At 39.7% G+C, this 21,777-nt stretch overlaps 1 protein-coding gene across 17 annotated transcripts in view; it reads right to left on the bottom strand.

The window, feature by feature from the left end:
• The window catches only part of ANK3 (ankyrin 3), a 357,107-nt gene that overhangs the window by 50,750 nt on the left and 284,580 nt on the right, over window positions 1–21,777 (bottom strand). For 8 of the 17 annotated variants that reach the window (XM_035329368.1, XM_035329369.1, XM_035329377.1 and 5 more), the window contains 4 exons: window positions 19,318–19,420; window positions 13,486–13,592; window positions 5,854–6,078; window positions 2,667–2,821 (listed from right to left, as the gene is read on the bottom strand). In XM_035329368.1, the coding sequence (XP_035185259.1) occupies window positions 2,667–2,821; window positions 5,854–6,078; window positions 13,486–13,592; window positions 19,318–19,420 (590 nt within the window). Of the gene's footprint in view, window positions 1–2,666; window positions 2,822–5,022; window positions 5,122–5,853; window positions 6,079–9,722; window positions 9,756–13,485; window positions 13,593–19,317; window positions 19,421–20,602; window positions 20,615–21,777 lie in introns of all 17 variants that reach the window. The other 9 variants (XM_035329362.1, XM_035329363.1, XM_035329366.1 and 6 more) reach the window with 5 other exon arrangements.

Here is a 21,777-nt window from a genome sequence, read left to right as displayed (position 1 = left end):
TTGAGTTTGAGACACATTTTTCCAGCAGATGGTGCTGCTTCAAGTAAAGAACAGGCAGGTTTTCAGCAGTCCCCATGTCAGGAGAGGAGCAAAGATGTCCTTCCTCATTGTCATCCCCACAGGCTGAGCAGCACAGCAAAACAGGAAAACCAGAACAGAAGAGCAGACTGCACCTTTAAAACAGTCAGCATATTAAAGATTCAAGAATAAAAGTCTGACTGTCCTTCTACACAGATAGGAAGAACCAGTGAAACACAGCAGGTCTCACACAGAATAAACCAAATGCCTTTAATAGGAAAATGGCCATTCCTGCAGCATGGAAACAGTCATGGAATCATCCAGCATTTAGGGATGATTGCACAGATGAATTTTATTGCAAAGAGACATTAAACTTCTAAGAACGACTAAGCATCTAGACGATTGTTTTTTCTTTCAGTCAAGATTGCTTCTGCCTCCAGAGTTCATATAAAAAGTTCATATAAAAAAATGTTTTTAATTTGACACATATATGTTTTATAATATCACTTAGACTTTTTGAAACAGAAAAGGTGTCATCTGAATGGAGAAGAATTTTGTCAAGGCCCATGTGCTATTTCAACGAAGGTTTTGTTTTCCTAACTAGAGAAGAATTCAAGTAAAATGAACTGAACAAATGATCAACACAATGCTCTGGGTGTGACTGTAATATTTTTTCTCCTTTCTCTCACATAAATGATCGCCTGGGTTCATAAATGGCATTTTTGTGGCCTGGCGTTTAAGGTGCTAAATATTTTCACTCTAAGGGAATAGCTCAGTGTCCATCACACTTTCTGTGATTTACTAGCTGCACTTCTGCCCACTAACCTCAAACAGCAGCTCCCCAGAAGGGAAGAGCCACCTAAAATCCTCAACAATTGTACCCTGGCTCCAAACTGTGAAGCTTATCATTTTAGGCTTTAAGTACAGAGGGCTACATGCCCACCACTCAAATTGTTCTTATTTATTGAGTCCTCTTTCTCTGCAAGATGTGAATTTATCCATACAGCAACCCTGGGGAGCTCCTCCGTTATCAATGCAAGTTGCAGCACTCCAGAACAGGGTTTTGTGCCTAGACTTCCTATCCCCAAATTGAACTAAGCTCAGATTAAAAAGCACAAAAAGCAAATAATAAGCAAGTTGCTTTTCAGTTCTGGCTACCTGGACAAGGCACAGATATTTCACCCAAGTGCCAAATCATTGTTTTCTGTTTCATATGCTAGTGCACGGAGAGGCAGGGGGTGTTGGCGAGATTTTTTCTTTCAGAAAGGCTAAAACTACACCTTCAATCCCAGTGCAATTCTTAACCTAGCAATACCGTCCTGGGCCACAGTTGCTCTTTTGCCTGCTCCACTGCTTTTAGGTACCGTTCTGTGATAAGGGTTATTATATTTTTCCAAACCCACTGACCCTACATATTCAGTGTTTTTGCCCTAGTGCTTGATTGGTTTTATCATATTTATTTCCAAATAAATAGCTACCGTCATGTAACAAACAGAACTTTGCACTTGCTCTGTATTTTTACAGGCTCAGGTACAGCTCAGTTACTTCGAAGTGACAATACTGCACCAGCCCATCTTGCAAATTCCATTCCCAGATGACCAGATCAGTAAAAATGCTAATCTCATTGCCCAGGGAACCCCTCGCAACAGCACTATTTTCCTTTCTATATCCTCAAAGTTTGTCTTCTACTGAGGCTGCCCTCTTCAAACAAGGAAGATCAAAGACAGAGCCTGCTCACAGATACCCCTCATAGCTGCCATCCACAGCCTGATCATTTGCTTCAAACACTTTTGCTGATAATGAAAAAACTTTCCTGCAGCTTGTGGAAAGCTCACTGCACCGTGACTTTCTGTAAAAGGTTATCCAGAGAAAATCCTGTGGGTAAACCCTTACAGAACACCGAAGTCCTACACACAGGCTATTTCATTCACACTCAGATGCAAAGAGCTAGAGCAATGGTTTATCAGCACAAGCACTGAAAAATACTTGCTAGGAAAAGAAAGCAGTGGTGCCACAGGCTCTCTGTGACCCCAGCCTGGCTTTGCTCACAACATGTCCGCAGGAACCATCTGTCACAGCATCTTCTGAATTGAGTACAGTCGAGTCCTCTCATCTTAAGAGACTCACATAACCAGCAACATCCACACAACACAAGGGAGCCAGACTTCCCAGATGGGCATCGAGAAGCAGGTTGTGTGTTTGGGGGAGGCAACCCCTTAGAAACAATACCGTTTCTAAGAATGATCTATAGGCTGAGGTCTGCATCTGTGGGAAAGTCAAATAGAACTGGTATTTACTCTTTACCCTTGGTTTGGAATGACCTTCACATGGCCCTGCCTGAGCAGCAGAAACACACTTACCTCCAGCTGGGATGTTATTCTCAACTCCGTGCTGTAAAGCAACCGTGCAACTTTGCTTAAACTTGGCACGACTTCAGACCAAAGCTTACCACTCTTTTCAGGATGTCTCCAGGCCACTGCTGAACAATTTTTCTTTACAATCCTTCCATTAGTTTAATATGTAACACACACTGTATTCCCCAGAGTTAGATATCCTCCACACTGTTTTATTTTAGGTTGCTTTAGTCTGCTCATGTCAGCAAACCTGCACAAAGATAACGCTTGCTAATACTTTGAGAAAACGTTTACCTTCATCCATGCCATTGAGTATTTCAGTTAAGTCTTCATGTTTGCTGTCATACTGGTGTTCCTTCCATGTTTCACCATTTTCACTTCGAAGTACGATTAATTCTCTTTCCTTTCCTCGCATTGATCCAAAATGTGGGATTTCCACTATGACAGGGCTAGACAAAAAAGGAATCATATTATTTTTAAGTCACATATTTCCTCACCACCCTTAATTTTCCTATGGTTATTAAATCCTTAAGAAAACTACAGTCATCTTAAATTGTAAGCACTGTTACAGTAAAAATGCTTTTAAAATTGTCAAAGCTGCACAATCCTTTATCATTTAAACTGTAGATCATATATAACTCAGAAACATTTGTATGTAGCTTATTTTTAATATAAATCTTTTGAAATAGCTACCTACATGAAGAAATGGTTACAAATTTTGCTGAAGACAATTCTCCCTGCACATATATCCTGGCATGTGGGCAATCTAGCACATGCAGCACTGCTGACCTTTAACTGACATTACCATAGTCAAAATTTGGATTTGGCTTAAGGAATTTAAAGTGGCCAAGTTAGTTCAGAAATCGAATTTATGCAACAGCTATTGACTGCAGCAAGAATTGTGTTTGCGTGTAGATTTTAGGCTTCAAACCAAGTCCCAAACTTTTCAAAGCTCTCCCTGGCTCTCTGTTGATGCAGCTCCTGTGAAATACAATAGGTTGTTTCTCATTAGTTTCACTTTCTGGTTCTCATGCCCAAAATCACAGCTGCAACATCTGTAAACATCACTGGGAAATGTTTAGATCCTTACAGAATGGATTTTTCTGAGTTTAGCAACATCATGACCACATGTATATTAGTTACTGTCAAACATTTTGGGGAAAGGGAAGAGAACGGGAAGGTGGTTAATAATACACTTAGGTCAACAGACAATGTACCTTAAACAGAGGACTGCAAGTGCATTATTGAACAATTATTGTGAACAATCGACAGAAACCACCATTCACTTCATGTGCCATTCCTTATCAAAACAGACATTTTTGCCAAACACTTCACAGGCAAGATATGCATTTTCAAGTATGCTACGACAACTGACTGAAATCACGCAGTAAGTGAACAATTATGGATTATGCAGCTTTAAGACATTTAAATAGACAGTATCATTATTTTCCTACAGAGGTTGTAAAGGATTTCACCTCTTTGTAACAACTCAGTGAAAAGTGACACCATGTGATGGGAGGAGTATGCAGCACTTCCACAGTACGGTACACCAGCAAGGTGCTTGGCTGCAGTAACCTATCCATTACCTGAGTATGGAAATCACAACAGCCATCAGGAGTAAAATAAGAATTGGAGTCCAGTTTTCCTGTTACATACCAAGGGAGGAAAGTTACATAATACTTTTCCCAGTTAATACGCATTTTAGATACTTTTAAGAATACCCAGGCTCTTACTCCAATCTCAAGTCCTTTAGCAAGAAATAGAAACATGGCTGCTGTCTCCCATCGTGTGTAGCAAGTAAATACCAAAAATTTGAATATATTGCTTGTTCAGATGTTTACTCTCTAGTTCAAAAGGAGTGTAAACTAAAGACTAACACTGTAGTACAATCTTTGCAGGCTAATATTTCAGATACTGTCTCTGTAAATATTTAGAAACCACACAATTTTGTGCATGACATTTAACAAGAATACTCAGTGAGAAGGTATTAAACAGGTATTGAACACCAAACACTCACCAATATTTTGAAAACCTAATGCAATAAATTTCACAATATGGCTTGAAAACAACAGTCAAAAATGTACAGAAACATTCTTACATTTTAGACCATACACTGCAGCTCCTTTGGGTAGCATACTTGGCTCTGTAAGTCTATTTTAACAAGATGCCTCTCGCAGTTTGGAAAGATTAATGTTTCTCCATTGTTAAAATAAGTTATTTGCTCAATGAGATTTTCTTAAATAATCTTTCATAAATAATAGACTTTATATGACCACATTTTACAATGCTCTTCCCAAAACAGACTCACTCAAGGCCTGTAAATACCTTCTCTACCACAGGGCTGAACTTAAAGGACCGTCACCGTGTATTAAAATGTATTTGATGCAGTTGAAACACTTCAAATTTAAAAAATTACAGAAGCACAGAAGTTATGAAAGCAGAATGCTGGCAGTGAATTTTACATGCCTGTAAGCACAAGGTAGTAGCAGAGCTATATTAAATCAAGCCACTATGATTTTCTTTCAGTGACATAAATCAACTGAAAGCTTCAGAAAACTAAAAAAATAAAAAAATAAATGGGAATAACAAAAAAAAATAGAAACAAAAGAAAAACTGTAGACATTCTGTATCTTTTCCATACATATCCTACCCAATAAATTTTGTTCCTTGTGGACCAAGCTGCAGGATTCGGCTAACCATGCTCTCGCCCTCATTTAGAGGGGGAGGAGTTTTAGGAAGATGCAGTTTACTGAATAACATCCATGCAGCAGGAAGAGAAATGAGAAGGGGAAATTAGGAAAAAGCTGTCATTCCCGACAGAACCGGCAGTTTATACCAGGGTGCCACTCACGGTAATGAACAAAATTTATAATTAGGAAAAAAAGCCACATCATAGTGGATTGTTTCCCCTACTTTAATCTTTAAGAAAGTCATTTCCTAGCATTTGAACTAATTGACACTCTCCAGTAAGCACTCCACCCTCGCTCGCAGTGGCCTTGCTCACTGGGAGGCACCGAGGCAGCTCCCAGCAACTCGTGCATGGCTCCTGCACGCACCGTGGCACAGGGAACAGAGTTCAATGTGGGCAACTTTAGTTTCTGCGACAGTGACATTACTCTGGTACTCTATGAGCAGGAGGGTCATAACCTGTTCTGGGTTACAGGCTCAACTCCTCCTGACTTCAAAGAGAGGTTGCATGAGTAGCAGGGGACAGGATCTGGCCTTTTCATGGCTTTCCTTACCTTTGGCTTCACCCTACAACCATCATAGAAGCAAAGATCCAAGCAAAGATCCCCTTAAAATACAAGGGTACTTTCAAGGTAGGAATGACAATTTGGCATTTTTCACTATTTCCAAACAAGTAGCCTATCTTACATGGTCATATGAGGTAGAGTCCATGTTTAACTTCTTAGATCCACAAGATAAAGGAAACAAAAGATGCAACATGAGTGTAAACAGTTAAATTCATAAAACAACTCACCCTAGAAATTGTGCCCCTGCTGGCCCCATTTCTACAAGTCTACTTGCTAATCCTTCTCCTTCAACCATTGGTGGTGGGCTGGCCAGTTTGTGCCTCTTCACCAAGCGGCAGGTGATGCGGGTCGGTGCGGTGCACTTGCGTGGTGGGATGATAATCCGCATTCCATGATGGCGACTACCTCTCATTGAGCCCCCACGGGCATCAACCATAAAACTAACCAGGAAACTGTGGGGAAAAGGAAACATGTCAATGAAAACAGTCAAATAATAAGCAAGCAAGAAAAAACAAAAACAAACAAAAAAAACAACAGCAAAAAGTCAACTACCACTATCTTCAAAATATTATCGTAAAAGTCCTCCCATTCCCAGCTAAACTAAAAAGAACTTGAAGATTGTTTTAACACTTATACTTACATGTTAACTACTGGTTAACAAGAGCAGGAATTTCTCAAGGTCTAGCAACATATGGCGAAACAAACAGGTGCTACTGAGTAATTTGGATTAAAGAGCACACAAGTGTTATATTAGTAGTGACATACTGGAATTTAAAATCAGCCCTCTGTTACTGTTAGCTCTACTGCCCATAAATGAGTAACTAGCCTCACATGCAGAAAGGAACCAGACAGTGTAGAAAAAGGAGAATCAAAAGTGCTTATTGTTTTAGGGATCTCAGTCTTCAAAATCTCCCCACACTCTCATCTGCAAACACTCCTGGTGGCCGGCAGAGCAAATGTGGGCACTGTGGGTGACAGTCCAAGCTATTAATTGCTTCTACTGCTGGGGAATGAGTAAGAATATCAGCAACTTTCTTTAGTATCAGTAAAAGTATGTAAGTATGTATGTACTTTAAGTAAAGTATGTAAAAATCAGTAAATGTATGTAACTTTCTTTAGGCTGCTGGCACTCTTGAGGAAATCATGTCATTTCCCCTCTATGAAAATGACATTCTTTACCAAAAAGCTACATTAGAGAAAAACACATTTTCCAATGCATAATTTTTCAATGAATAACAAAACAGTAAACAATTATATTTTTAAGTGGAAGTGGGATTTTTTTTAATTTATTTTTTTAAACAAGTGAATAATAATATTAACAAGCTTAACTGTTAATAACCATGGTTTATTTCATCTCTGGAATGATGATAAGCTGTGTGTGTGAAATATTATTGTCCTTAAGAAAAGGACAGTGACAGGGAAATGCAGCCTCCTTCCAGGACCAGCAACACACCTCATGTTCTTTCAAAACTCTGCTGCAAAAGCTCCTTCCCATTTAAGCGAATCAAAACAAACAGGTTACTGCAGGGCTAAGCAGTTACTGAGGGACTCCTTCGGGGTTCAAAATACCTTCCCTTCTCTCTCTACCATAAGCTGAAGAGATTTATAGTTTCAGATAGGTGTGGTAATGGGCCAGCATCAATAGGGACGTGAAGTTATGAATTCAGCCTTGGCGCCAATATTTTTTTGTTTGCTCCTTCTGTTTGGTATGCACTGACATAGCTGGCACATCTGCTGAAGAGTTTCATTATTTTCAAAGCTGTTGCAAAAACTTCCAGAACTTATGGGCTAAATCTTCAGATGATTAAGAGGTTTATCTGTTCAATTTCCTGGCTCCCTACTGTAAATTGAACTTAGGGTAAGAGCCAATAATCCGGGGGGGGTCATGAAGATCCTTTAAAAAAAGACCCCAAGTGCTCTTAAATATGAATGTGAATTTATGTAAGACAGTTTAATTTGCTTTTGAGACCAGCAGGATATCAGAAGTACTAGCTGACATGCATTGGCCAGCCCTGCAGATAAGTTGCATTCTAAGTCCAGCCAACTGGGTGGGAAAAATCTGCACAAAAGCAGGAGCATAATCAAAACTTTGAATTTAGTGCTCTGTAGGAGACAGGCAGAGAGGGAATGTGAGCTGTAAAGCAAATAAAAAGTTGTCCAATTGTATTACAGAGGAAAAAAAATGCTATGCTGTTCTTCAAGCCAAATTAAAATATGTTAGTAGAGATGGGAAGGTAAAACAGGCCTCTGAGATGACCCTAACTCCAATTTATCATTCTTTGTGCCCTAGATACTTCACAAGGCTGAAGCATGGAACAATATTCACCATATTTTACAGGAGTTTTCATACAAGTAAATTGTATCTGCATTTCTCTCTTAGATAACACCATGCATACCACTGAACAAATCCAAAATGTTGCCACTGGGGTACCCCAATTCCAGGTAAGAGGAATTGTTTCGGTGGAAGGGGATATTTGCTGAATGGTTAACCACTTTCTACAAATACACAATCTGTATCAAAGGCAGTATTCCTGATCTTTAAATTACAGCGTAAGTAAGTTATGGTAATGTTAATATTTATAGATACAAGATCTTAGATGTCCTGCACACTTTGTTGACTGGAACCTTTTCCATTTGCTACAACGGGGCTGCAACAAGCAGAGACAACAGCTGTAGAGCCTGGACCTTTGGTTCTCTTCGCTCACTAAGTGCTTGAGCCTGTCAGCTTGTGTATGTTGCTTTTGTTTCCTCCCTACGACTGCTCTATACAGTGGGTGGTGAATGCTGAGGGGATAAGGCAGTTGCCTCTGAGCTTGTGAAAAGGTGGGCCAATGTTGGTCTTCAGAGCTGGCAAGCAGCCAGCTTGTGACTAGCTGTGAAGGGAGTTCAAGACAATCCGTTAAAATTTACTATGAAGCCAGGTAAAATACTAAGTGGGGACTCAGTCCTTGGTCACCGCTGGGAAAATACTAAGAGGAATCTGTTACAGTTGTGCCTTGGCATCCTCTTACACCTAACTGTACATGGTTTTGGTCTGCAGAGAAGACAGGGCCAACCCTGACTAGATGGAAGTGCACAGGGCAGCAGGGGCCTGGCTGGCTGGAGCATCCATCACTTCAGGGCTGCTCAGGGAGGCACATCTGCACGGTGCACCGCAGAGCCACAGAGAGAGGCCTCCCGGGGAGCCTGGCAAAGCTGGGCCTGGCCTGATGGCTCTGTACAAGGCAGTGTTTTGGAGAGCTGCCTATCGTGTACGTGATTACTGGCATGTTACGCCAGCTCATAATTAATCAAGAAGGTTTTCATCTTATGCAAAATTGCCAGAGCTCCCACTCAGATAAGATGCCTCTGCATCCACACTATTTAAGTGGTACAAGTATGTAAGAGTAGATTTTCAAAAATCAGGGCACCTAAATCAACTGACTTAAATTAACCAAAAAGCAGTGGAAGTCAGAAGTATGTAGGAAATTTGGGCCCAGAGTTCTCAGGCACATTTATGTTGCAGATTTCAAGGTTGTGCAGAAACAGCTATGTTAGATTTGATGACAGGCACTTACACTGGTCCAGCCTTGGCAGCCTGGGGCTCAGCACTGCTAACGGACACTACTCACAGCAAGGGGAGCTTAGTCCTCCACGCCAGCCCACTCTCCACCACAGGAACTAGCCCATTTACAGCCAGCCTGGGTGTCTACACCACTGCAGCCTCCAGTGAACACAAAACCCTTAGCAGATCAGCCTTTATACACATTGATCCCACATAAAGGTAATCGTCGTCAGCAGCATATTGTTTCTTTCTTTGTTTAGTTTTCAAGTTAGTATTTTATAGTTTGAAACAGTAACAGTATTTCCAAACAGTATTTCATGCACTTTCTATTACGAAGATTAGTAGCCTAAATTAACGCTGCACTAACAATGGAAACTACAATATGATCTCTAAAACACAATGCTAAATGCCGGTGAGCAATTTCTACTGGGATACATGGAAGGGATGAGGATGTGGGCGGATGCACTACGGACATCTACATACACTCTGACTGTGGGAAACAACTTTAAAAAAACACAAAATGAGGATTCACAGAAAGCACAGAGTTATCACCTTGAATCATACTGGGGAAGTGGAGAGGAATAGCTGCAAAATAATTTAGAAAGCAAATGGGAAAAATTAATGTAAGATAATTAGAGGCAAGCAACAGAAAATATCAATAATAAGCACAAAGGAAAAGTAACAATCAGAAAAATAACAAAAGCAACACATTTGAAGGCCAACATTATAAATGATTTGGTTTTTGCTTTGCATATTGTAAAATATGTCATATAAAATATGCTACCCACGGAAAAAAAAAAATGTATGAAGCATTCATTTTTACTAGTCAGCACAAGTCCAGAATTTCTCTGGAAAGTGCAGAAGTACATGGAACAGAAGAGCGCTTGTGATTTACTCCGGTCAACAGAGAATTTATTCTAAGAGAACTTCTATAATTCCCAAAACATGGTCCACTGCGCCATGGAAAATCAGTTCTTGTGCTTTCTTATAGTTTTATTTCACAGAGTATAATGTATAAGATATGTATGGCAGGATGCCTGAAGGGAGTATCAATCATGGAATCATAGAATTCTTGCCATTCATGCCACTGCTTTCAGAAAAGTTCTGTGTGTACAGGAGGTTGGCATAAACTACAATTAACTTCAAGTACAACTCCTTGCATGAGTGGATCGAGCATTTCTGAGTTTCTCAGTATGGGAGAGAATATGACACATTAGTTTATTTCTTTGAGGTCAGGAAACCAAGGAATTAAAAAAGGCAACATGAAGAGAGCACAGCCGCATTTCAAGATGTACAAGGACGCTCACATCTGAAAGCTGAAGGCCACCTTGGTAATGGAGCTCTACCTTTCCAGAGGCCTCAAGATTCCCGACACATTTCAGTGCACTACTTATAACAGACGCTGTTCAAAGCACATCCTGGCAAAACAACGTATCTGAACTCAAAAACAAAAACATGAAGCACCATCTTGGCTTAAAAAAAAGAAAAACCAGAATAATCAAAATTACTGCCAAGTTTTCCTTCTTTCTTCCTCTTTCACTGATACATTCCTGGATATCCACACCCTGGCTCCCCAGAATTCCCCTTCTGCCTCAGATTAGAGATGGGAATAAATGTTGATGCTCTCTTCTGACAGTGAGTACACAGGGAAAGGAGCAACCCAAGGGAACACACTGCGGAGGGGCTCCCCTGGCATGGCACACTGGGGGGCTTAGGGGGATGAGGAATGCAAAGAGCAGACCACAAGGATTGTTGACGGCTGGTGACCCTAGCTGCCACACCATTGCCCACAGCCACAGAACAGACAGGGACAAGGCAAGGAGATGAAGCACCACCACCAAGCAGAAAAGGAGCTGCTTTTCTGAAAAGAGGAAAGTTATGATCCAACGCATATCAGATATGCCATGCTACTGGAAGATGAGAAGGCAACATCTGTTGATTGTCCCTAGATGAAGATAATGAGGAAAATCAAACAATATCATATTATAATAGGGAGCCACAACAGAAATAAGCAATGACTTTTTTTCTGAGAAAGGAACTGAGTCATCACAACATCATTTCTGATGGACTTTATCCATCAAAAGAAAAATGTGGTAGGTCAGAAAAGCTATACCTGGTGGCAGAATATTCTGGTGATCAGATTATCTCCCCCACCACCTCCCCTGCAGCCCCCTGGTTTCCCCCCTGCTGCAGGTCTGCAGCCCTTCCCCTCTGGGCAGCAGCTAAGGCCATGGCTGCACTAGTGAGGACTGATGTATAAAGTGAGCACTGATGTATAAAGTGAGCAGATCTGACATAGTTGATTCAAAAGATCCCATGTCCTTCAAAAGAACAAAGAGCCAAAATATACATAACTTGTCAAATTAACTTATTTGACAGGGTAACTTACTCAGTGGATGTGTGGAAGGTCTGTATTTTTATTTCAGTAAGCAAATGAAACAGCACAGATAAGGTAAATGTACAATCACTGAGAAACTATTTCAAAAGTTACCACCTGTGCTTTACTGTCAAACTGAAAGAAAACTTCCACCAGGGATTTCACTGTGTTGTCCTGGGCCAAGTACTGATAACATCTTCATTCGTGGTTTGAGCACTGGACAGAAAGGGCTGATAACATTTTGGAAAAGAGGGTCCAAATTTAAAGCTATCTTGCTAAAATGGAAAAGGATTCTGAAACCAACAAGTTGAAAGGCGGCAGTAAAGGCAAATGCAAACATAAGGAAGAAACCAAACAAGCTCAAAACACAGAAAAAATACTAAGACTGCAGAAATTCAGAAAGGAACTAAGAAACTCTAGCAAATCACAAACATCAGTTAACAGGAGCTGTAGTTACCAAAATGATAATTCTCACTGCGGGATTTAGACTAGGTGTGTCATGTGTTAGATCAAGGAGGTAGTGGTCGTGCCCTACCTAGCCAGTACTGGTGCCATCTCTTTGGGAGTTTGGTGTTAGAAATAATCTAACATCAAAAGTGGGAGAATCAGGAGACAGCAAGCAAGAATCTGGTGATATGTGCAAAGATCCACCTAAGAAAATCTGGGAAATTATACTTTACAAAAGAGACAACTACGCATCTTGCAAAATACAAGACATTGCAAAGAGACAAGTAGGATATTATTCTCCATGACTACCATGGACAGGACAAGAAATAGGCTTAAGTCACAGCAAGGAGATTTTAAGTTGAACATCAGGAAAAGAAATATTGCAGCAAAGGATAGCAAGCCACTGAAGCTGATGGACTGTAGACACTCTTTTTTTTTAAGTGACCGTGAAGAAATTGAACCTATTTCAGGAATGGCTTGCTTACATTTTATGCTGTTATAATGCAAGTGGATGGCCTACCAGCTCTCTGAGGTCCTTTGCTAATATACCCTTCCGTGCTAACCAACAGATTGCAGCTTTTCATTCCACATCTCCTAATATTTCAACCCTAGCATTGACCATATGCAGTGTTTTATTAGATCAGGACCTACAAATCCATCATTTTTTAGTTCTATTCAGCTCTTTCAGGTGCTTACACTTAACTGTGGCACACTAGCTTTGGAGCTGTGGGACTTGCTGTGGAACTTGTGGACTTGCTTTGAACTGAAATCTTTTGGTATGTGCTGAACACATTTTCATTATAAGAATGGAATTAGTCAAAATTAAAAAGGGTATGAAATTTATGTCCTGATCTTGAAAATTTTATAACAAATATTTATACTAGACAATCTCAGATGCAATGATTCCTTACAGCTACATATTTATTTGTAAATTTTAAAACACGCAATCCAAAATTACTCCTATTGCATTTAAATCAAGTGTATGTGGTACTTTCAAGAAGCACTGTAACTGCATTGATGACTCGTAAGTAAATAACTGAACTCGAACTACATATTTTGGAGTATAAATAAAATAAGAAGTTAGAGCCCCCTCTTTTTGCCTGTATGAAAGAACAGAAAGCATAACATTCTATCTCTGATTGCGTATTTCAAATAATTTAATACAATTCAAACAAAATGACCTTGTGACACTTCAAAGCAAAGCATAAGCAACAGAAAAAGCAAAACAAGACTATTAAAGAGAAGCCTGGAGGATTACAATGTTTTTGGCATTCAGAAAATTAAGTGCAGAAGCAAGCTTTTGGTTTGATATGCAAGAATTTAGCCTGACTCCTGTTATTAAGCACCCTCATTGAAGTCAGTACAAATTTTGCCACTGGCTTCAACGAGAGCAGGAATAGGCATGTTACCAGCCATTACAGCAGGCTGTATTCTTCAGCTAACAATACATTTCCACATTTAAAGATAAAGGAAATCTGTTAAGCAACCTACCCAGAATGGATGGGACTTGAAACAAGGTTAACGTTGTCCAAGGTGTCTGCAGCCCAGCTGTAGTGTCTGAGAGAATCAGAATCAAACTCCCTTTGAAATGTCAGGTGCTTTAAAAAAAGAAACATATCATTGAAATTTAAAATTAAGATGTAAAATGCTTGTCTTAAATATAACCTTGTTAATATAATTTCATTAAAATTCAATCTGTCCCCTTTCCACATAACAGTGCTGATATCCCAGGAGTTAAATTACAAGAAATCTCATAACAGAAATTTGGAATCCACAGAGAAATTAATCTTACACATCTTTATACTTTCAAACCTTCTTTTTGTCTGCTTTTGCCACTTCCTTCAGTTACAAGTATGTCTCTCTCCAATCTCTATTTACACGTGAAAAAGTAGAGAAGCTTATTACCATTTGTACTGCAATCATACACCATACAGACAGGCAGCATAACATCCCCACAGAGAAAATGCCATTGGACCGACCCTTTAAAAGCAGAACTTAGATCTGTACAATCACCACCATGGACACTGTTCTGGAGTGTTGCTGTCCCTACTCACCTATATATAAATAGTTTTAACCCTGTGAAGCACTGGCACAGCAGTGCTATAAATAAACTGCCCCATCTGACAGACATCAAGGCACAATTTGTTTCTGACTGTTCCCTGTGGACACGCGCAGGCACATGCAGGCAATCCTGTGTCCCACAACAAGGCCTCATGCTATGCATCCTCTTATCTGTATAGCAAAGCCATTCTAGTCAAATATATACGGTCTACCCCCTAGGAAATCAAACAGATTATATCTGTAAATACTGTATGGCCATATTTCCAGGGTAATATGAAAGCTTCTGAACCGTTTCAGGAAGCACCATGAGAAGTTACATCAATAAGACTAAGACAAGATACTGTCATGCAACACGCACAGACCATCTTCAGCCAAGACAGTGTTAAAAAAGATGTCCATGCTGTCTCTAGGCAGGTTATTTTTTGCTCCCAGGTAAACGCATCTAGAGAGAGCAGTTATCTGCTTTTTTTCCTCATGTACTGTGAACGTGAAAACCTTGTGGGCTGTTTTCAAATTAAATACCCTTCCACTCAAACCTGAGCCAAATGCACTCTTCTACACAGGGAAGTTCTATAACTTCCACCTTTCATTTTTCATTTTTTAGTTTTACTGTATTTTATTATGTACTGGCATGCAGAGGTACTGTAAATGAACTATTTGAAATGGAAATATCAGCGTTAGTAGTAAATCTGAGAAAGCCAGTCATAAACATACAAAAATACTTCTGTTCAGAAGCTTCCACAAGACAAGCAAGCAGACAATGCTCTGGTGTTGGCCAGACTATGCAACCTTCCTACATTACTCTGGGGTTCCCGAAAACTTCACTTTAAACATTCCTTGCAATTCAAATGAGCATCTCAGGTTTACTTCCCATCAATATTATCATTTGCTGCCCATCAGTAGTACTAGCTGCAGGGTACAACTTTGCTTTGTCGTACATAGCACAGTTTTTTTGATACCTCCTTCTTTTGCTACTTTAACTCTTTTATGGGGATCTTCCATCAGTCTTTGTGCTGTAAGATAGGTACCGGGGCCAGGCAACGAGCACAGACAACAGTAACAGGCAAACACTGCTAAAGCATGGCATATGCTAAATACTGAAACACACCAAGAGACATAAAAGATAAAATGAATGCCATTAAGAACAATGGTAATTAAACAATGACAGTGGATTTAATTAGCACTGCTTTGAAAGACAGTTCATAATTTAGTTTATCGAAGACAGTTTTATAATTTTCAGTAAAACAGAGGGGATTCTTCTACAGTTTTGAAGAGCCTGTAGTTTCAGCAGGAAAGCCACAACTGTGGATTTCTGCTGTTCCAAGTGATTTAACTCCGTAAGAGCTCATATGGACTACGCGATCGCTTTTGACACCAAACAGCTGGTATCAGAGCTGAAAAATTTAGATAAACAGAAATACATTTATTCCATTGCCCAGTGATGAACTTTATCACCAAAAACAGGACAACACACAAATTTTGTAAGAAATGCATAAAAAAGGATGTCAACACAATTTAGAGTTTGTCATTCAAACGTCTGCTGAGCCATAGGAGTGTCACTGTGCTGAGGCCCAGACATGTACCAGGACATACACGTTGACTAACAAAGATGGGAACACATTTACTGTACACAGATGAACAATGCTTAAGATCTCCCAGCAGCACAATGCAGAAAACTCAACATAGGGCCATAGAATTTCTAAGGAAATACCACCCCTCTAAGATGCTCTGTGCTAGACAGAGACACTGCTATATCCACGCAAGTTGCTGTAAGTTTATGTATGCATAGGGTCCCTTGCTCTATTCCTACGCTGTCTGTGTATGAGGTGACCTTTTTTTTTTTTTTTTTTGGATGCATTCCTTTCTGACAAAGTGCACTCAAACAGATTTTTAGGACTTATTTACAGCCAGCAAAAGCACAAAACCTGCAGCCAATAATTTTGGCAGAGAAACAGGCTAATAAAAGCTGATGGCTGAACAAATGAATCTTACACACAGCACACATCTGTTGATCTCATTTTGTCGATCTGCTGAGGTGTTGGATTTTCCAGGCAGGCAAAGAAATCTTCCTGTGCAAGCTGCAATATGAGCAGGCCAGGAGATGGTACATCATCCTTGACACCAAATCGCAGGATTGATCCTGCGTTTGGTCAGGTCGCAGCATTCCCTGCCTAGGCTGAGGGAGATTAATCATGCATTGCTACAGGGTGTGGCGCTGTCAGATGCAAATGCATGTATGAAAATACTGACAGTTCTGCTGGCAAGAATCCCGCTGGTTGCATAACTGAATATCCAGGCTGTGTAATGCCAGAGTTCAGCAAACGGAAGAATTTACGCTTCCTCCCAGATGAATTTATCCAGACAGAAGATACTCAGCAAGCTGCTATGCAATGGACAGCCTGAATCATCCTGCCTTTGGCTCATGTAAATTATTCCACAGAGAAAAGTCGTTTGGATTTGGTTTAAGTTACTGCATCCATGGTAACACACTCGGACACAGGAATTTTAACTTTGCTCTAGTCTGGTTATGAAGCACAGTATGGCCTGGGCTCAGCCATCCCCGTTGGATAGGTCACCTAAAGCACTAAATGCAAACAAGAGGGAATGTCTTGACTTCTCAGGCAATTATTAGAAAATCCTCGCAAACACCCAACATGTCATGCTGGCAGCCAAGAACAGTTTCAAGTCTTCCTCATTTGATTCTTTTTAGACTTCTAAGACTCCCAGCGATCTTTAGAAGAAGTGACCATGGGATCTTTTGATTCCACCTAAGAGGCCAACAGCTACCCCTACTCTTTTATGTACTTTTGTGATAAAATTAATTCCCTTTACTCTGAGACTGCTGCCGCTGTAATGAACTCCAGACTACTACAAGGTTTACAAAAGAAGAAAAACCAAATATGCAGATAGGCAATAGCTCACTACTTCTTCAAAGTTGTCCAGTGCCCCAAAACACAGCCTCAACGACTATCAGCTTCCAGATGGTCTTTCAGGATATTGGTTTTGAGTCATCATGATCTTTGTTCCTACGACTTCCATGGCTGGAACACAGGATTTTTTTTCCTCACTTTCTCCTGTCACAGCACAGATTATCAGGAAGCCTGGCGATGTACATGAGGGATGTAGAGGCCGGGGTATTCTCCTTTGCCCAGATGTACTCCTCCTGCTTCAGCCAAAGCCCCATAAAGCTTATCACATCCCTTTGGCACGTATTTGGGCTGGGCTGAAGAAAATTCCAGAGGACAGATGCATCTTTTTGCCAGGACTTTAAGGCTTGCAAAAGCCACAGCATTTTTTTTTTCTCATGAAGGTAATTCTTTGTTTCACTGTTGTTTGTTTTCAGGGAATTCATGGTTTTACTAACGTCTCAAGACAGCCCAGAACTAGAATTGATGTTGTTTCCACTATTACCTTCATCATTCCTGCTCTGTTCCTGGATATGAGAAACTTGAAGTTTGTCTAGAGCATTAGGATTAAAATAACATTTAGAATTAGACTGTCAGCCAGGCTTCCAGTCTGGCTTCATTTTGCATGACTAATTTGGATCAGAGCTGAACTGCAATAATTGCACAATCATTGCTGGATGAAAACTGAAATTACAAAAATATGAAGACTATAAATGCAATGAAAACAGCCTGGACTCTACTGCTCAGCATTAACACTAGGAGGTTTTCATATCTGTTGCTTTTTAGCTGAAGAACCACCACTGCAAGGGATTCTCCAAAAAGCACAGAGGTCCATAACCACTCATACAGAATATTAGGTTTGCTCTAAAGTAGAGCTTCTGTATGTGATGTGGCGTCACTGCAACTCCTCCATGTACAGATAAGTCATTCTTAATTTTCAAGAGTTATTTTGTAATACAAAGCAGGTTAACAGTATACATTATGAACAAACAATACTCTATGGAGTTATTTAGTGCAGTGCTTGTTTTTAAGTCTTGTCACTTATGAAATGCAACCTAGCTGCTAAATCAATGCTTTGATGGTAATCACAAAAATGACCAGAACCATTAAACAATAACAATATGTTCTCAGATGGGAGGGCCTTCCTCTCCTCTGTTACATCCATCATATCAAGAAGATTTAATGAAGGCTTAGGAGAAGTAACTGTCGAAACCCCTTTAGGTTCTCAGCTTCAAAATATCATTTTTTTAAGCTGGCTGTTCTAAGCTTATTGGAGGTTTAAAGCATTTCATTTGAAAGTAGCAACCTATTATTAAAAGTTTAATTGCTAGACAATCCATTTTATGCCATTCTCAGAATGCTAATAAAACTGTGTGCAAAAGCTGTAGTAAAACTGGATAATTTGCACTACACTAGAACTTACAGATTAATACAACTAAGGCTTAAAATACTAGAGTCCCACCCTGTGGACCCTTTTCCCCATGATAGCATCCTCTGAGATCAATAAACCCCTGCGCAGAAATAGTTACCGCTGCTGAAAGGTACCTCTGTGTAAAGGGCAGCAGAAAACCTATTTCATTAAAATCTATCTTATGCTCCTCCAGGACGTAATATTTCTACTTCACAATCCTTTAACTCCCAAGTAAAGACTTTTTGGTGAATTTTTATCCAGCTTCCTAGCAGACCTCTGGCTTCTATGATCTAGGAACTCTTGAGTAATTCGCTCAAGTCTATCAAACACCGAGGAACTCACAAAATTAAGCGTACAGCACCCTATCACCTCCAGCATTAGCTTTTAGAAATACTTTCCCACGCTATAATCAGGTCAAAAGATTCTGCTTTTGTTGTATTAGTCACTGCACAAATGTTTGGAAGATACATAAACTGGTTAGTGCATAATAGCTTAATCTTCACAAGGCCAATTTTTTCCCAAGGGTGGAAAAACAAGAACAGCAGCTGGAGTCCACTCTACTTGGACAGAATGGGCAGACATAATCCATGGCCTATACAGTGCAGACAAAGGTTGTTTAATGTAAAATATATTGTTCTCAGCTTCTCAAAGCACTCTAAAGATGCATGTAACGTTAAGCTCATGAATACTCCCAATGACTTGAATGAACAGTCTTACATTCAGAAACATAACTGGTCCCTTGTAGACTTTTGGTTTGGGAACACATCATCCTGTCTCTTGCAGGATCAAAACCACAATGTGGTAAACCCATGATTTCTTTCTTTCAGCTCTCTTCTCCTTTTTCAATGAGTAGTGACAGTTGCTGCAAGCATGGCTGAGGGCTACAAACTGACATTCCTTATAAATAAGGAGCACAAATACTGGTGCCAGAGAGGCAGCACATACCTGATCCTTTGCCGGTACCAGCAGCTCTTCGATCATCATGCTGTCTCGGGCATAAGAGCTTCTGTTCAGCGTGTAGGACCTATCCGAACTGAAGGAGCGGAGGCTGTTGTATTTACCATTTATCATAGAAAGTGCAGGTGACAATGAGATGAACAAAAAATAAAAATAAAAAATTAATACATGCAACTTCCAGGGATAGCATAAGATGGCAAAATATACATAATATATGAAATAAATACAAGGGGAAAAATGGAATAAGTAGTATTTGACTCTATTTCAGTATCTCCTTCCCTATAAATATACATAAGCAAAATCACAACAGATGTTTACTGCTTTAGCAGCAATGCAGTGGCTTTAGAATAAATCCACAAAAGTGTATTTGAGTATTTAGATGCACTTTGATAAATGTCTTCATGTCCTAATCCTGCAAGGAGGCCCATGATGGCAGGTCCTAGGGGACCTGTGGGTAGGTTACAGTGACTGGCTATGATATGGCTATGATTGCTGCATCAGGTTAAACTATGAGCAAGTTTTATGCAGTGGTGTTCTCTCTTTGCGGCTGAACCACTCCTGACTTTGTTGTAAACACCCTAGTTACTCATTTGGGAAAAGAAAAGAAAAAAAAAAAAAAAAAGAATTTTGAAAAAAAAAAAAGAGGAAAGAAAATAGATTTGCTTCTTAATGATTAAATACAAATGCCAATGCTTTGGGATTATTTTGTGCATGTTAGACTATTCAAAAAATAACAATGATCACTCTGAATATGCTGCAATTTAATCAACGTAGGAGTGTGTTACACTTAACCCTGGAAGATACATAATGGTATGTGCTAAAAACATGCTGCAGGCCTAGACATGCTTGCTACGTGACAAAAAATAAAGTAGTAAAAAATGTGAATTAATAAGAAGCAACATCCAACAACATATTAACACTTTTGAACTAGCAACACTGTTCAGACTCAAAACTTGACAACTTGTTTCATGCACCTTGTAGTTGTTAGTATAACTTTTCTAGTCCCTTAGCACACCTTCCTCCTTGTGCTGGAAGCAGAACTGGGATCTTTATTACATACTGTAGACATATGTTAAGCAAACTCTTACATGACAAAGGGTATAAAGAAATCAAGTTACATTTGTTAGAACAACAAAGGGATAATCTCTAAAATGAGCAATCTCCCCCCGCCCTCCACTCAAAAATAAAAGCATGTCACTTTCTAATGCTGAATAAAATGAAGATGAGCAATGGCAGCAGCGGAAGGATGTAACACGATGCCATGCCTTCTTACCTGACTTTTGGACTAAAGCAATTTACAGTGGAAAAGAAACAGGAAAAATAGAAAGCAAAGAATCAGACGGGAAAAGCAAGATGTTATGGCTGGATGGCTTATATATTTAATGTGTTCATTTCTTAATGTTACACTCAGAATCAGTAGTAAGATACGCTCCCAGAAAACGTTTTTGCTAAGTAAAAACACTGTATTTGTCTCCTCTGAGCATAACATATGGGCAATGTAAAAAATGAGTTACGCAGCAACAAACAGTAATGGCGCTGCTAAAATCAGAAGCATGGGAATATTAGATTTCTCTCAAAGAAACAAATAATATGAAGTTGAACCCTCAAATCTACGTAACAGTGTAATTCTGCTCTCCCACTCGCAGAATGAGAATTTAGGCCAGTGCAGGAAGAGTAGTGTGATGTGGGGAAGGTGTCCTGTAAACCAGAGTGCCCAGCTCTGTACACAGACTTCACGCTCTCCACCATCGCTGCAGTACTTCAGAACTGACCCCATCAGTTAGGGCTGTATGTGATGACCTTGTTCATGCCAGCTCGTGTTTAAAAGCAGCACGCCAACTTTGCTAATTAACTTTACAGAGATGTAAGATTCTCCCTTCAGATCTCTTCTGCTGATTTTCTAGCTAAAAGACTATTTAAAAGGATTTTGGCATTCCTTGCCAATGAATTATCACATAAATACTTATTAACTTACCTAAAAATTCGAAGTGAAGCAAAACATGGCTGGGCTATTATAAGGAGCAAATGTGCACTGCATGCTTGCATTTCTAATGCAACCATAACAAACAAGATTGAAGAGCAGACATCTAAGCTTTACCTTATGGGAGTTGCCATTCACTGTTAGACAATGAACTCACTTTTTGAAACAGATCTTTAAACTACAGTGTAGGAAAAAGTCCTCAGGGCTCCAGCTTATGAGGTTTAATTATTAGCTTCAGTAGAATCCAACTGTCAGTAAACACATTGCAAATCCACAACTATGAAGGTAATCTCTACTCATACAGTTTTATTTGTTTTGAGCAATGCACAGTGCAGGCTTTAGCAAGATTCAAAGAAGAAATCTAAAATGTTGATCTAGAAACATGAGTTTAAATCAACAGTAGTCAGATGTAATATTAAGTCTACAATATTTTATCGGGTTCACAGAAACTCTGGCTTTGCTGCAAC

Source organism: Oxyura jamaicensis, chromosome 6 (genome assembly GCF_011077185.1).
Source record: "Oxyura jamaicensis isolate SHBP4307 breed ruddy duck chromosome 6, BPBGC_Ojam_1.0, whole genome shotgun sequence".
In the NCBI taxonomy this organism is placed as follows: Eukaryota; Metazoa; Chordata; class Aves; order Anseriformes; family Anatidae; genus Oxyura; species Oxyura jamaicensis.
This window is presented reverse-complemented; position numbering and strand designations above follow the sequence as displayed.